The 14,704-nt window shown below is 37.0% G+C and overlaps 1 protein-coding gene and 1 long non-coding RNA gene across 2 annotated transcripts; one reads left to right on the forward strand and one right to left on the reverse strand.

The window, feature by feature from the left end:
• LOC109234184 lies at positions 6,073 to 10,923 on the forward strand. The gene is made up of 5 exons (XR_002069157.1): positions 6,073 to 6,430; positions 7,450 to 7,521; positions 8,891 to 8,998; positions 9,348 to 9,476; positions 10,729 to 10,923. It is a non-coding gene; the product is annotated as an uncharacterized LOC109234184 (long non-coding RNA).
• LOC109234734 lies at positions 12,130 to 14,287 on the reverse strand. Its single transcript, XM_019400797.1, has 3 exons — positions 13,657 to 14,287; positions 13,391 to 13,446; positions 12,130 to 12,489 (listed from the first exon to the last, which is right to left on the reverse strand). Exons 1-3 carry the CDS (start codon positions 14,285 to 14,287, stop codon positions 12,130 to 12,132), a joined length of 1,047 nt encoding a protein of 348 aa, XP_019256342.1.

The following is a 14,704-nucleotide window of genomic DNA, read 5'->3' on the forward strand; positions in this document are numbered from 1 at the left end:
ACACAAGCGGGACTCTTGGAACCACTTGCTGTCCCAAAGAGACCTTGGGAAAGCGTTTCCCTGGATTTCATCACCGGATTGCCCAAGGTCGGAGATCTCACAACCATCTTGGTTGTGGTGGACCGGTTTTCCAAGTATGCCACCTTTATTGCAGCCCCACAATATATATCAGCAGAAGATACAGCTCGACTCTTCTTCTCTCATGTCGTCAAATATTGGGGCCTGCCCAAAGACATTGTTAGTGACCGCGACTCACGCTTCACTAGCAACTTTTGGACCCAACTCTTCAAGTGCCTTGGGTCAAAATTGAGTCACAGCTCAAGTTTTCATCCGCAATCTGATGGCCAGACGGAGCGGTTCAATGGTATGTTGGAGGAATATCTCCGCCACTTTGTAACCGGATCACAAAAGAATTGGGTGAAGCTTCTGGATGCTGCTCAACTGTGTTTCAATTCACAAAAGAGCTCTAGTACCAACAAAAGCGCTTTTGAAATTGTTACCGGACAGCAACCGCTACTCCCACACACTGTGAATGCACCAAACATGGCTAAATCTCCTCGAGCTGCCAGCTTCTCAAAAGAGTGAAGGCGGAATTTGGAGATAGTGCGGAGCTACCTTGTCAAAGCCCAAAAGCGGATGAAGAGGCATGCTGATCAGAATCGTCGCTTTGTTGAATATCAAGTAGGAGACAAAGTGATGGTCAAAATTCCAAAGCGGTACTTATTTGCAGGGGTCCATGACCCTCGCCTATTGCAAAAATACATTGGACCCTTGTCCATTGAAAAGCGTATTGGGAAGGTTGCATACCGGGTGGATACCCCAGCTTGGTGGAAAATTCATCTTGTCTTCCATGTCAGTCTCCTGAAACCTTTTCGGGAAGACACGGAGGATCCTTCAAGGAGCCAGCTCACAATACCCAGTATTCGAGGTCCCAATTCAACCGGGAAAAGGCTTGTTGAAGCTATCCTTGATGACAGAGTGATTCATGCCTCAAGGAAAGATCACCAAGAGTTTTTGGTGAAATGGCAGGGCTGTGATGCAGAAGAGAATACTTGGGAGAGGGGAACAAACCTCAAAGCCCATGACATTCGCCAACTCAGGTGGGGAAGAATGTCATGGGCGGCTTTCCAGCCATGCCCCATGACCCCTTGGGCGCGCCCCGTGGCGTCCTAGCGAACCTCCCAATGCCTAGCACCACGGACGGCCCCGTGGTCTTGGCCGCGCCAAGTGACAAGCGCGCAGGTGCCTCTGTCGCCCCACCGATATCCCTCGCGAGCGCCAAGCCGCAGGCAGAAGCCAACAGCGCCGCGCGCGCAGACAACGCCGCGTGCGCAGACCGTGATGCCAAAGACACTGCTGCTGACAACGGACCTGCTGCTGCCTTATAGAAAACTAAGTCATTTTCATTGTAAATATAGAGTAGTTTTATTTCATGTACTTCCATTATGTTTCTCTAGCTTAGTCAAGTCTAGTCTTGTAACTTTGGATTATTTTTTTTAAGTACTATTAGGGGGGATCAAGCAATCAAAACTTTCTAGCAAGTAAGCAATTCTCTGTACTGGTGTCTCTCCCCCTCGACACCGCGTTGCTTTTCTGTAATAGCTTTCATTAATGCAATCAAGCTTTCTTTCATTCTGAATTCTCATTTCTGTTCTCTCAATTGCTCTTGACATTGGTTTTCCCGTACGGCACTGACAATCTCGTCTAGCGTACGGAGGGGACCTCAGTTGGCGGACAACAACTGCACTGACATCAGTTGCCTAGCCTTACGTCGCCCTTCCAAGGAATCTCAGAAAGGCGACGCGTAACAGTATATATGATCTTTTTCGCATTGTAAAGAGGTATTTTTGACCTTTGCATGTGCTTCTCTCATGATGAGAAGTTTGAATATTCTCTCGCTTGGTCCCATTCTCTCTCGCTTTTTTTCTTTTACTTCAGTTGAAATACATGTATATTAAGCGTTTTAATTTGGTCCATCTTAAAGCTCCATGTTGGTGTTAAGCTGTTGTTGCTTCCATACGCTTTATGATTTTGAAGGACTTATTAAATATCTAAGATAGTACTCAATTATCTCCAGAAGAATTGATGTCAAATGTTGATAGGTTGACATTTGCAATACAAAATATTTTTATATACCTTCATCATAATTAGTTAAACTTTTTGATGCAGGGTGGGGGCCGGGTAAGGATCTGAGGTGGCTGAACACAAAATAGTTGTCCTACTCTTTTCTACATAATACGAGGTCGATATGGAATTTGGTCAAGAAGATGATGTAAAGGAGAGAGTGAGTTATTTTGTCAAACTCTTTTGAAGTTGTAATCTACTTTTTTTTTTTTTGAAGTAAAAGATAATATTATATTATTAATAATAAAAGATTACAGAGTTCTTACATAGTCCCTAAGGATATTTTTATTGCTAAACTTGGCTAGTTTTTCACAAACAATAGTAACAACATACTTAGAGCTAATACTATAGCCATACTTGTCCTTTAGCAATTGAGGTTTAGCAAAACTTGGTGGACGTGCATGGTAAACACATTTTGAGAATTTAAAGTTTTTCACTGCTTCCTTCGCCAAGAGATGGACCATCACATTTCCTTCCCTGAAGTTATGCCTCAGGATTGGGTGCTTCAACTGGTGCATTAATAACCCGCATTCAAAAATTAGATTAGAGAAGTTAGGGTTATTTTCATTGAGTAATAATATAGCATCCGTTGAGCCTGTCTCTATCTCAATGTTAGGAAGACCGAAGGAACAATTTTTAATCCTTCATGCAGAGCCATTAGTTCACAATGTGTGACCGATAAAGCATAGGTTGACTTGCAGAAGCCCAAGATCCAGTCTCCATTATTGTTTTTGAAAACACCACCAAGGCCAGCTTCCTGTGTATACCTGGAGAAGGCTCCATCAATATTCAGCTTGATTGTATTTTGTGGCGGTTTGTTCCATATGATCTCAATTAAAATCCTGCTTTCTTTGAAGGGATTTTTCTCCATGAAGAAATTATATTCCCAAGCTTGTTGAAGAATGTCGGTGTGATGAACCTTGTAGTTAAGGTTATTTATGTTATTGTTATTTCTATTTTTCCAGATATTCTAAATGGCGAAGGGAAGAATGGTCCTCCAGTTATTTGAATAAAAGCTTTTTTGAATAAAAATCTCTTTTAGGCTCATTAACCAGTGGGTACCTTCTTTTAACTGGATATTTGAGATGCCCATATTTTCCTAGAAAGATTCAGTGCTGGGGCAGTACATTTTCTACGTTATTTCTGCAAATTGCGCAAACCTTGTCTATGTTCATGCCAATGTGGGATAGGAAAGCTCTGCATGGGATGTGATTATGCATGCATTTTCGCAAGAAGAATTTGATTTTGTTTGGGCACTGTAGATCCCAAATTCAGTCAAAATTTAATTTAGGAGTGGTAAAAGGATTTATGACAGTGTAGCATGATTTAGTAGAGAAGTGACCACTGGAAGTGATACCCCAGGTCATAGTATCCCTTTTAAAAAACTTATTAGGGGTAGGGGTTGCAATAATTTTTTCCATTAGGATACTAGGAGTGCCAAAATAGATACCAGTGAGGTCCCATTTATCATTTTTTATAATATCTTTGATGGAAATGTTGAGGTCTCTTTTATTAATAGGGCCACATATATTCTTTCTTAGTGAACTGGAGTTGTGGATCCAATTTGAAGACCAAATGTTCATATTTGAGTGAGAGTGTGGGTGCCATAAAATACCATCATTACAAAGATTCCATCCTTTTAGGACGAATTTTCAAATAAAGGAAGTATCGTTGATTGATTTTTTATTGGCATACTTATAGGAGATAAGTTGAGCCCAGGGGGTGTTTGTATTTTGTAACAGCCTCCAAGAAAGATTTGTAAGTAAGGCGATGTTTTTGGAAGAAGCTTTATGAATGGCGAGGCCTCCTTCCTGTTTACTTTTAGTGACAATATTCTAGTTTACTAAATGGAGTTTTCTTGAGGTGCTAGTGCTCCCCCAAATAAAATTCCTTTGTATCTTATCAATTTGTTTTAGAATTTTACCAGGTAGATAAGTGTACTGCATAGAGTAAGCATGAATATCATTTAGAGTGCTAGTTGCAAGAGTTGTTCTACCCGCCATATTTAGAAAGGAATATTTTCAGTGAGACATTTTGTAATGAAGTCTGTCAATTATGGATTGGAAGTCTCTAGGCTTCGGACTATGATTTAGAATTTGGAATCCTAGATATTTTCCAAAATCATGAGTAACCATCATTCCAAGAAGTTTGAGAAGCAGGAAGAAATATGAGGAGGACATAGATTTGGGAGGATTTTATTTTTTATTTAGTAAAATTGATGGATAAGCCTAATTGAGAGCAGAAAAATCCATACTAGATCTTATGCAATTTCTGGTTTTTTTGTTAGCCTTACCCATTAGGGTGATATCATCCGCAAATAGAACATGGAAAAGGACGGACCTTTTTGAGGGATTTTTATTGGGTCCCAATTTAAAATGTCTGTTTGATAATTTATGAGCTTTAAGAGCAATTCTATGCAAAGGATGAATATGTAGGGTGATAAGGGGTCTCCTTGGCGGATACCCTTACTTGGACTAAAAAACTCAGTAGTTGTCCCATTAACAAGGATTCCCATGGAGCTGGTACTAATGCAGTGCATAATTAATTTAGTGACTTTTGGGGAAAATTTGAAGAATCTAAGAGTTCTATAGACAAACGACCATTCTAATCTATCAAATGCTTTTTCCAGATCAATTTTTATAAGCATATCAGGGATAGATTTTTTGTTTTTTCGAAGATTATTCATGAGTTCTTGAATGATAATAGCATTGTCACTAGCTCTCCTATTTTTAATGAAGCTAGATTGGGGAGGACTGATGAGGTAGGGTAACATGGGCTTTATCCTGTTAGCAATTATTTTCGTAATGATTTTGTAAGAAGTATTACAAAAACCAATTTATCTAAAAAAATTTAGGTTGTTTGCATAAGGAAATTTTGGGATAAGACAAATAAAGGTTTCATTTATACCATTTGGCAGAGTTTGTGTGTCAAAAACCTTATGACAGTAGGATTCTATTGAATTTTTGATGATGTGCCAGTATTTTTGGTAAAAAAAGGGATGAATTCCATCCGTCCCAGGTGCTTTGAAGGGTTTGAAAGAAAAAATAGCCTTTGTAATTTCCTCATTTGTCAAGGCCATGTCAAGACTAGATAAATCAATACTATTGTGGCACGTAGGATCATCTAGGATAGCCTTTCTATGAGAGGAGGTTTTTGAGGTTGTGAAAGCATTTGTAGAGAAAGCAAGAGTATGGTTTGAAATAGATCTTGGATCAGTAATCCATTCACCATTATTGTTGGTAAAGTACATAATGGCATTACGACGCTTACGATTTGAAGCCATTACATGGTAGAACCTAGTATTTGCATCCCAATCGTTTAACCAAGAGATCCTGGAGCATAATTTTCAAAAGTCTTGCTCCATTTTCAGAATATTGTTGTATTCTAATTGTAGTTTAGATTCTATGTCTTGTAAAAAGAAACTTCTATGGTAAGAAGGGGAGGTTTGAATTCCATTTAGCCGGGCTAAAAGTATATTTTTCTTTTTAAAAATATCTCCAAATGTTTCATTCTTCTAGCTCATAACAGTGTCTTTGAAACTAACTTGAGCTTCAGTTAAACTATTGTTCGACCAACATTTTTTAACACTGTTAATGAAATTCGGATGTCTACACCAAATAGTTCAAGTCTAAATAGTTTGTTTGAGAAATTTATATTTTTTGGGCTTAATTGGACTAATAATGGGCTATGGTCGGAGTGGTTTCTGGGCAGATGTGTGACCATAGCCTTTCGGAAAAGGGATAGCCAGTCATTATTTACAAAAGTCCTATCTAATCTTTCCATAATTAAGCCCCTAGAATTTCTCCTATTATTTGTCCAAGTATACTTACATCCTTTGTAACCTAGGTCCATTAGACTACACTTGTTGATGCTATTCCAAAGATTGTTACTTCTCCTATGGTTTATTAGATTTCCACCAAATTTATCATCAGCACTAAAAATGTCATTAAAATCTTCCCTAGGAGCCAAGGCTTAGAGTTATTTGTATGAACGTTTTCAAATTCACTACAACAAAAAGGGGTTTTAGCGGTAATTATTTATCGGCAATAAAGTAATTACCGCTAATTTATTCAGGGAACGCAAATATTGCCGGCCAATAAATATTTGCTGGTCCTCTAAATCCTCTCCCGCTTAAACCTTGTAAAGCCGCTCAACTTTTCAACAAAATATTCTAAATTGGCAAAACAATATACGCTCAAACAATATACTTTTGAAATCGGCACCAAGCATCTCCACCTCCCTGTATCTCAACCGATGGCCAAAATAGTCGACACCGTCACAGTCGCTGACACCTTCACAATCACCGGTAAGTTTCTGTCTTTATCTTTATGAATCGATTGGGTAGGTTAGGGGTTGATGAAAAATTAGTGTTGGTTAGGTCTAGGGTTTCAATTATCGAAGTATACTCGCCGGCACCATCTCAATCGCTGCTAAGTTTTATTCCGAGCCAGTGCAATACTTTTTTTTTGGATTGTTGCTGCTCAAAAAATAGATTTTAAGACATCTTGTTAATTTTTTTGATTCTATGAAATTTAGTAACGAGAATAACGCATCATCCTTAAGATTTACTGGCCATTATATGGAATTTTATAGTTTCATATGTTATAGTTTAAGTCGTTGTCCTATGTTATCTACTTGATGTATAAAAAATATAGTAACAAAGTGCTTTTCTATCATTCTTTGTATTTTGTGCAATTTGTTGCTTTATTCTTCACTAATACCAATAACTGTTGTTAGGGACATGTATTAGGTAATTTTTCCCGTTCTTGATAGTCCCAGTCGTCTATTTGGTGTGTGAAGTTTTCAACTGTTTATTCACTTTGAAGTTTAAAGTACACTTTAGCACCTCTGTGCTTCTTATCTAGCTTTTAGCATTTTTGTGGTGAGAAACTGGGATTGCAATTGCTTGAACTATTAGATTCAGTTAACTCTGAGATATATATTGCTACATCCTGTTATAAGACATTTTTTTATATTTCTGTATAAGCAGTGATTCTACCTTTAAATTTAGAAATCTCCGAGCAGAAAAATGTTGCACTCTACTAAAATAATATGTTGGTTTTAACTTTATTGTTTGAAGAAAAGACTTGTACATGATCAGTTTGAACATAGCTACAACTTTTTCTCAATATCGGGGTTTCTAGAGAGTATATCTTCTATTACAAATATTTGTCTGACTTTCTCTTAATGATTTTTTTTTGATAAGGTAAATATTTAAGCATACAAGGAGGAAACTAGTCAAATGTCTAATTTTCTTTACTATTGCTTAACAAAGTTATTGAGGCGTCGCTATTGTTTAAATCTCCATCTTCTCTTTTTATGTAGGTTTTGAGATTGTTACTGGCATTTTTCTCCTTCACTTTCTTATCTTCATCGTCAAAGTATTTTTCTTACCAGGTACCCAAACACTTGAGCCTAAATCGATTTGTGATTTGTGATGTCCAGCTATGGCAGTTTGTGATTTGTAGAGATAATTTTTTTTTTTTGTGTTTGCTATATTGTGATTTGTGATTTTTGGATGCTGTTAAATTGGCGGGCAACTGATTGAATTGATTCCTTTAGTTTTCCTAATGTTATATGTTTACTTTTGATTGTTATAAGCTATTCATAGCAGACTATACTTAAAGAAAATCTTGTTAATTTAAGTGTAAAGTAATTCTATTTGAATTGTCGATTTAGGTGGATGTGAACTATTCAGTTTGTTAGCTTCTGAGATCTCTTCGTGTTAATTCTCCATTGATTCGACTGTTAATTTTTTTCCACATATATTTGTAACTTGGATTATGATCTAAAAATGTTGTTACTTCTTGTTTCGCCTTTTGCACTTCAAATTACCTAAATGTTACTTAATAGTTGATATGCTAGGAATTTTTTTTTAAAGATTTGTTACCTGTTAAGAAAAGAATGATTTTAAGTTTATTTATTTAAATATTAAATGAATACATGCTAAATGCCTCTTCTTATGCTATTTTTGATCCATTCACTTACTCTTCCTTAGTGTTACTGCATGGGATATCCTTTATCTTTTATATTACTGAAGGCAACATGTTTTACTTTCATTGAGTTGAGCCCTAGTTGTACATCACGTTAGAAATGATGAACGATTGACATTCATTCAGGGAGAAGTACATGAAGTATAATATCGTTAGACTACATATGCTGATGTAAATGCTGTTATTTATTTCTGAAAACTTGCACAAAATGAAAGTAGGAAAGTAATTTATCATGGATGTTGAGTTCGACAACACAAACATGTGACACTGTATTTCTAGAAAATACAGGACAATTCAATGACTGACATGAGAACTTTTGTGCTCTTTTTGTGAATTGTAAATATGGCTCTTCCACTGTCGTTGTGCTAATGGAATATAATTTGTTGTCTTTCACAAAAAAGAAAAAGAAACAAAGAGACCAAGTCAAAAACTTTGGAATATTACGTGCTGAAATATTTGATGATACAAATATTCAGACATAACGTGCTGCTCACGGTGTTGACATAAAACGGAAAGTTCTTTGTCTAGTTCTATTGGTTCTCTTTCCTTTAATAGTAAAATTCTTAGCACTGTAGGGTGGTTCAAACTTCAATATTTATGATTGTGGAGCTGATATTTTTCAGTAGAGCCTACTATACATAGTGAGCATACAATTATAAAACTGATACTCTATTAGTTATCTTGAAGACAAGAGATGTGGTTTCTCTTTGTTAACTGTTAAGATGTATGTTTGGGATCATGAGTTTATACTTAAAACTAATGATCAACTGCAGAAGAACAACTGCACAGTTGTACAACAACAGTAGAGGGACAACTACACAATTGTGCAACAACTGCAGAAGGACAACTATGAGTTCTGCTACAACAGTTTTATTTTTTGGGTAACATATGCTTCTCTTGGCTTTTGTATGTATAGCAACCTTGAAGATAGCTTCTTTCAACTTATTAGGACACTCTTCTATTTGTGTATTTGTATTTTTGTCGCACAGTAACGGGAAAATCTACATAAAGTTCATTGGGTCTGCATCTTCTGGTTGTGTTGCACATTGTGAAACTATAAAACTTCGGCATTAGGATCAATTGCTTACTTCCTTTCTGTGATGATTCTTGATTTCCTACAGCCTTNACTTATAGTAATATTCCTGCTTTGCTAGTCTCTTTTAGTAGCGTAATATATCTGGAGTTAGGATCCTTGATGTCAGCAGATGATTCAGATATTTTTAATTTTAGGTAATTCAGAAGCAAAAAAGGTTTTAGGCCTACTTTACTGAAAGATATTTGGAAATTTTCACCGGAGAAGACAGTTGATGTGCCGTTTAATAAATGCCTCAAAGTAGCAACGCCACCTCAGGTGAACAGGTAACTCAATTTTATAAGCTTTAAACATTTTTGTCCTAGTGTTACTGAAAATGCTCAACTTTCTCACGGTACTACTCATCTTTGTCCTTTGTCGCTATTGTTTGAGTTTTGCTCCTTCGATTTTTATTAATTTGTTATTGTATTTGGACTTACTTGGATACTTCTTACTTTTATATATTTCGAAGATTGTGATAGTAGTTTCCTGCCTGAATCACATTCACCTTTCTGTGGATTTAACACCATTAAAGTAAGGAGAATCAGATCTTTCTATGGGACTAAAAGATGGATTGAAAACCAGAAGCTTTTGTTGCACCCATCTTCTTGTTCATGACAATCATGACTTTCTAGAGACTGTTTTCTTGGTTGAGTGCTGCTTCTATCTGCTTGTTTGGTTAGCAATCACTAAAAGGTTAGGGGGTATAGAGAATACTAGCCTAACTAGGAGGGGATTGTTACCTGTAGAAGAGTGCTATCTAGTTCAACTGATGAGAATTATTCGTGTGGAATTAAAGTTGTTTGACATTGGTTTGTAGGAAATAAAACTGAAGGTTTTTTTAAAAGAGACTAATTTGGTGAAACCAAAGACGATCCATGACACTTAACAAACGTATGCTACATTTTTCTGCCATGGTTATACAAAGAATGAAGTGAGGAATTACAAAGTGTATAAGAGTGTATAAGAGTATAAGAGTGAAGGTGGACAAATGGTATCTTTTATTGGAATAAAAATTTGTATTATACAATTTGAACATAAGAGTGAAGCAGAGTTTTTCATGTCTGTCTTCTCTGGAGTGTACAATAGACCTTCTGGAATTTAAATTGCTAAATATTTCTATTTACTCTCTAAAACTGTATGTTCATATACTATGATGACATGTTTCAAGTCTAATGTTCTTGCATCATTCCAAATTCATCAAACTCATGGCTCCCAAAATATCATCACTTTATCTCGTGACCTGTTTCAAGTTTATTTTGAATCATTCCTAACATCAAACCCCTCTCACAAAGACATCATCAGTTTATCTCTTCGTTAAATTTGGTTGTTTCCTTGTGAGTGTTACTAAACATTTTCCCATGTATATGTATTATCTTGTCAACTGAGATGTTAGCTCTTTTAAGTGTGGAAACAAGCAAGTGCTAGCCTTTGCTGGCTTTCCCCTTTGGAGAAGAATAGCTGGGACTAGAGGTCTCGGTAATTTCCTTTTGTGGGGCATATATTTCGTCTTTTGACATAGTTATTTTATAATCTCAGGTCATACAGTCTAATGTCCGATAATTTAGCGGGTGGAAGATTTCAAAATGATGAAAAATTGCGAAAATTATTTGAAGACCATCATTCGTTTGGATTAGTTATATAATGACATTAGTTACTTAGTTCGAACAATATATGTTTATTTTTTATGTTACTATGACATTAATATCATTTATTAGCACTTCCTTTTGTTAAGATTTAATGAGATATATTATATATTTTTTGAATTAATATTAATATATTTTATTATTTGGATCATATTTTAGATGAATGTAGTAACTATTATTAATGGTGGCTAAATTATTGCTATTACCGCTTGTGACTTGCAGCACTAATTTAGCTGGATATACCAGCTATAAAATTGGATGAATAAAGGTAAATTAAGATGTTTTCACAAGGGATATTGCAGTCATTATAATTGTTGAAAGATAATAGCCGTTAAAGAAATTGACTTTTAGTGGAAATTTAGTTGAACATAATAGCCATTAAAATGGACGCTAAAAGGGCAAATTGAGATGTTTTTAGAAGGGATACTATAGCCATTTTAATTGCCACAAAATAATTGCCGTTAAAGATCTAAATTTTTAGCGGCAATTATTTTGAATTTAGCGGCTATATAAATGGATACTAAAGGAGTATATTAGCCGTTTTGGATTGAATTTAGTAGCCACTATAATTGCCACAAACAATTATCGTTAAAGATAAAAACTTTTAGTGGCAATTATTTTGAATTTAGCGGCTATCTAAATGAATGCTAAAGGAGTATAATTAGCCGTTTTAGATTGGATTTAGCGGCCATTATAATTGCCACAAACAATTGCCGTTAAAGATAATACTTTTTAGCGGCAATAAACCATACCTTTTACCAGCTTTCGCTAGAAAAGCCGCTAAAGGCTTTGCCGACCCCGCTTCAGCGGCTAAACACCAATGGCCGGTAAAAGATATAGCGGCTATTGTTATTGCCACTAAAGCCGTTTTGTATTGCCGCTAAAGCCCCTTTTTGTTGTAGTGATTATTCCACAGAATACATCGTTTTCCTAAGTTAGTACTAGCATATACTGAGGAAAATAACCAAATGGTATTAAAAGGAGTTACCTCAACATTGGCGTGGATCTCTTGGTTCCTCCTAACAAAATCATGAAATCTCACTATGCTGGCATGATAACCATACCCCCAGCTTGACCTTCTGCTGGGACCTCGACCATATTTGTAAAAGGGAAATCATTTAGCAAGGTGATATGATTTTCCATACGGGTTTCTAACAAAGTTACCATGCAGGGTTTGTGATTATCAACCATCTCCCTGAAGTGGATACGGAAGTTGTCATTATTACTACCATGAATATTCCAAATGATTATATTAGTAGGCCTATACATCATTGAAACATGATTGTTGGTTGAGCTATTCTCCATTCTTGTATGGAGCAGTGGGTTCCTCCTCAGGGATGGAACCAGTATCATTGCATGGCTCCCCATTGTTGGATCTTGTGGAAACCTGATATCCATTGAGAACTTTACAAGGCCGGGGGCGGCAACTGAGCACATATCTCTTCTCTTGCATCTCCCTGAAGAGATAGACCTTTACATCGTTTAGACTTGAGAATTCTATTATCTCTTCCGACCCTAGTAAGTTCATTTCGTCTACATTCTCTACTGGTGGTTCTTCGTGTTCGTGCACATTGCGATTGGCTGGTTGTGTAGGTGGGTTATTTACTGGGGAGACTGCTTGAGCTTGGTTTTGGTTAAAGTGGGGGGCTGCTGCCTGGCATGAAGATTGAGTTTAAGTACTGGATCTCCCCTGGGGGAAAGAAAGGGAGATCCAGTGCCATATTCTGTGGATGGAGGGGGGTTGAAGTGGTGAGGAAGGTTCCACTGGTTCCTCGTGGCTTGAGCTTGGTGTGCATTCAAGTTTGGGGCCAAAGGTTGAAGTATATTGTTTAGCCAAACGTGGTTGTGGTAGTTGCTCATGGCCATGTGCATTCCCTCGGAGACAAGTTGGGCTAGAAAGTGAGAATTTTGGAGGATGATCACTGTTTCCTGGCCATCCATGGCTCATCAGTGCTTGTTCTATCCATAATAGAGGTTGGTTATCTTGAGGGAGAGGTGGTTGGATGAAGAAGACTGTTTGGTTTCCCTGTTTGTTGTTCAAATTTGGAGGTGGGTCGGCCATTGTGTGAGCTCTTTGGTGCCTTAGGATTTGAACAAGTCTGAATCTCCTTCTTTGTAATAAGGGAATTCTTGGCATAGTGAGTACTTAGGGGTTGATTTATATTTTTTGGAACGACTTGCTTACTGGAAGTTGTTGAGGTTCCAGTAGAAGGATTTCCTAGGGTGTTAATGATTTGGTCTATTTGCATGTTTTCTTTGCATGCAGGAGAAGAGATTTTAAGTTGATTTGGTGTAGTAGTAGGGTTAGGCACATGGTCTTTGCTATTGGCCAAATGGTTTGAAGGTGGGGGCATGTGGGACAAGTGTTATGGGGCCTGATCTTCATCCATGCAGATGTTAGAAGCAGTATCAATGTTAATAGGAGGGTTTAGGGAATGGTTATCGGAAGATGTTTCTTTTCTTTCAAGGATACTATCATTTTTTGTAGCTTTATTATCTTCGTTCATATGATTAGTGGGCGTTATTAGGGACTGTATGTTGGGTAAATCACTGACCTCCATGTCAGACACGTTGCGATTGGGAGTATTTGGTAAAGCCACGTTATCAATGTCTAAATTTAAATTATTTTCAGAATTTAGTAAATAGTTTTCTTTTATTTTTATTTTTGTCGGCGGATTCTCCAAAGTGGAGAACTTGTTACTACAGTTTATGTAATTTCCCTGAGGAGATGAGGAATGATTACTCGAGATTTTTCTGTTACTCGTAGGTTTAGTGTTTGAGGGGATATACATAGTATTTGGGGTTGGGGCAGAAAACTTACCTGGTATTGGATGAGGTAGTTTTGATGGAATACCTGGATTTTGATTGGTTCCAGAACTCCACCCATTGGTTCTTTTCTTCTTTTGGAACTTAACCGTTTGCCATGTTTTGCCATTTACTTCACTAACATTGCTCACTTCTTTAGGGAGAGGATTTATATTATCTGAAATGGAGTTTGTTGGCAATGAAGTCTTTACATAGTGGCACTTCATTGCCACATGACCAAGTCTTCCACATTGCTTGCATAGAGTACTCTCACCCTCGTATTGGATGATTTGCTTATGGTGGCCAATGTTGATGAATGGGACTACCGGAACCTCCGGTGCTAGCTCAATGCATAGTCTGGCGTAGCGTCCCCTTAGAGTTGAAGAAGTGCACGCATCTACTTTTAATAATTTACCAATGGCATTTCTAATTTTTGCCAATATGATACCATCATAAAACTCAGTTGGTAATTGAGGTAGACGAATCCAAATGACAGTGAGGGAGCTCTTTACTTCTGTTGCCACAAAGTTTGGCTTCCATCTCTGAATAGAGAGAAAATGGCCAAATATAAACCATGGGCCAGCGTTTAGGACTTTGATCATGTGTTCTTCACATTTGAATTTAGCTATGTAGTAGTCTGCTCCCATATCAATTAGGGAAAAATTATCCATAATTTTCCAAGCTTCCTGAATTTTCTTTTGGAGGATATGATGTTGGATTTTCTTACCAATTAGTCTGATAATGAGAGAATATCGCCATGGTTGATATATACGTTCTTGGTCTTCCTCTGTCAGATGGATTCTTTGTTTATCCACGATCATTGAGTGATTGGGTATGGCATTTGTTTCTTGAACCTTTGTGGTGGTATCAATATATGCAGGGGTCTCAGCAATTTTTAGGGAATGTTGTACTCCTTCAATAAGTTTGTCTTTAAAACTTTGGATTTCTTCTTTTTGAGTGGTATTATCCTTGTCTGGTGGTTTAGGGGGATGTGGGAATTGATGTTTGGATTCATTTCAGTGTTTTGAATTGAAAAGATGAAGATTGGTTATAGGTTAAAGAGA

The sequence above is a fragment of the Nicotiana attenuata genome, chromosome 11 (genome assembly GCF_001879085.1).
Source record: "Nicotiana attenuata strain UT chromosome 11, NIATTr2, whole genome shotgun sequence".
Lineage (NCBI taxonomy): Eukaryota > Viridiplantae > Streptophyta > Magnoliopsida > Solanales > Solanaceae > Nicotiana > Nicotiana attenuata.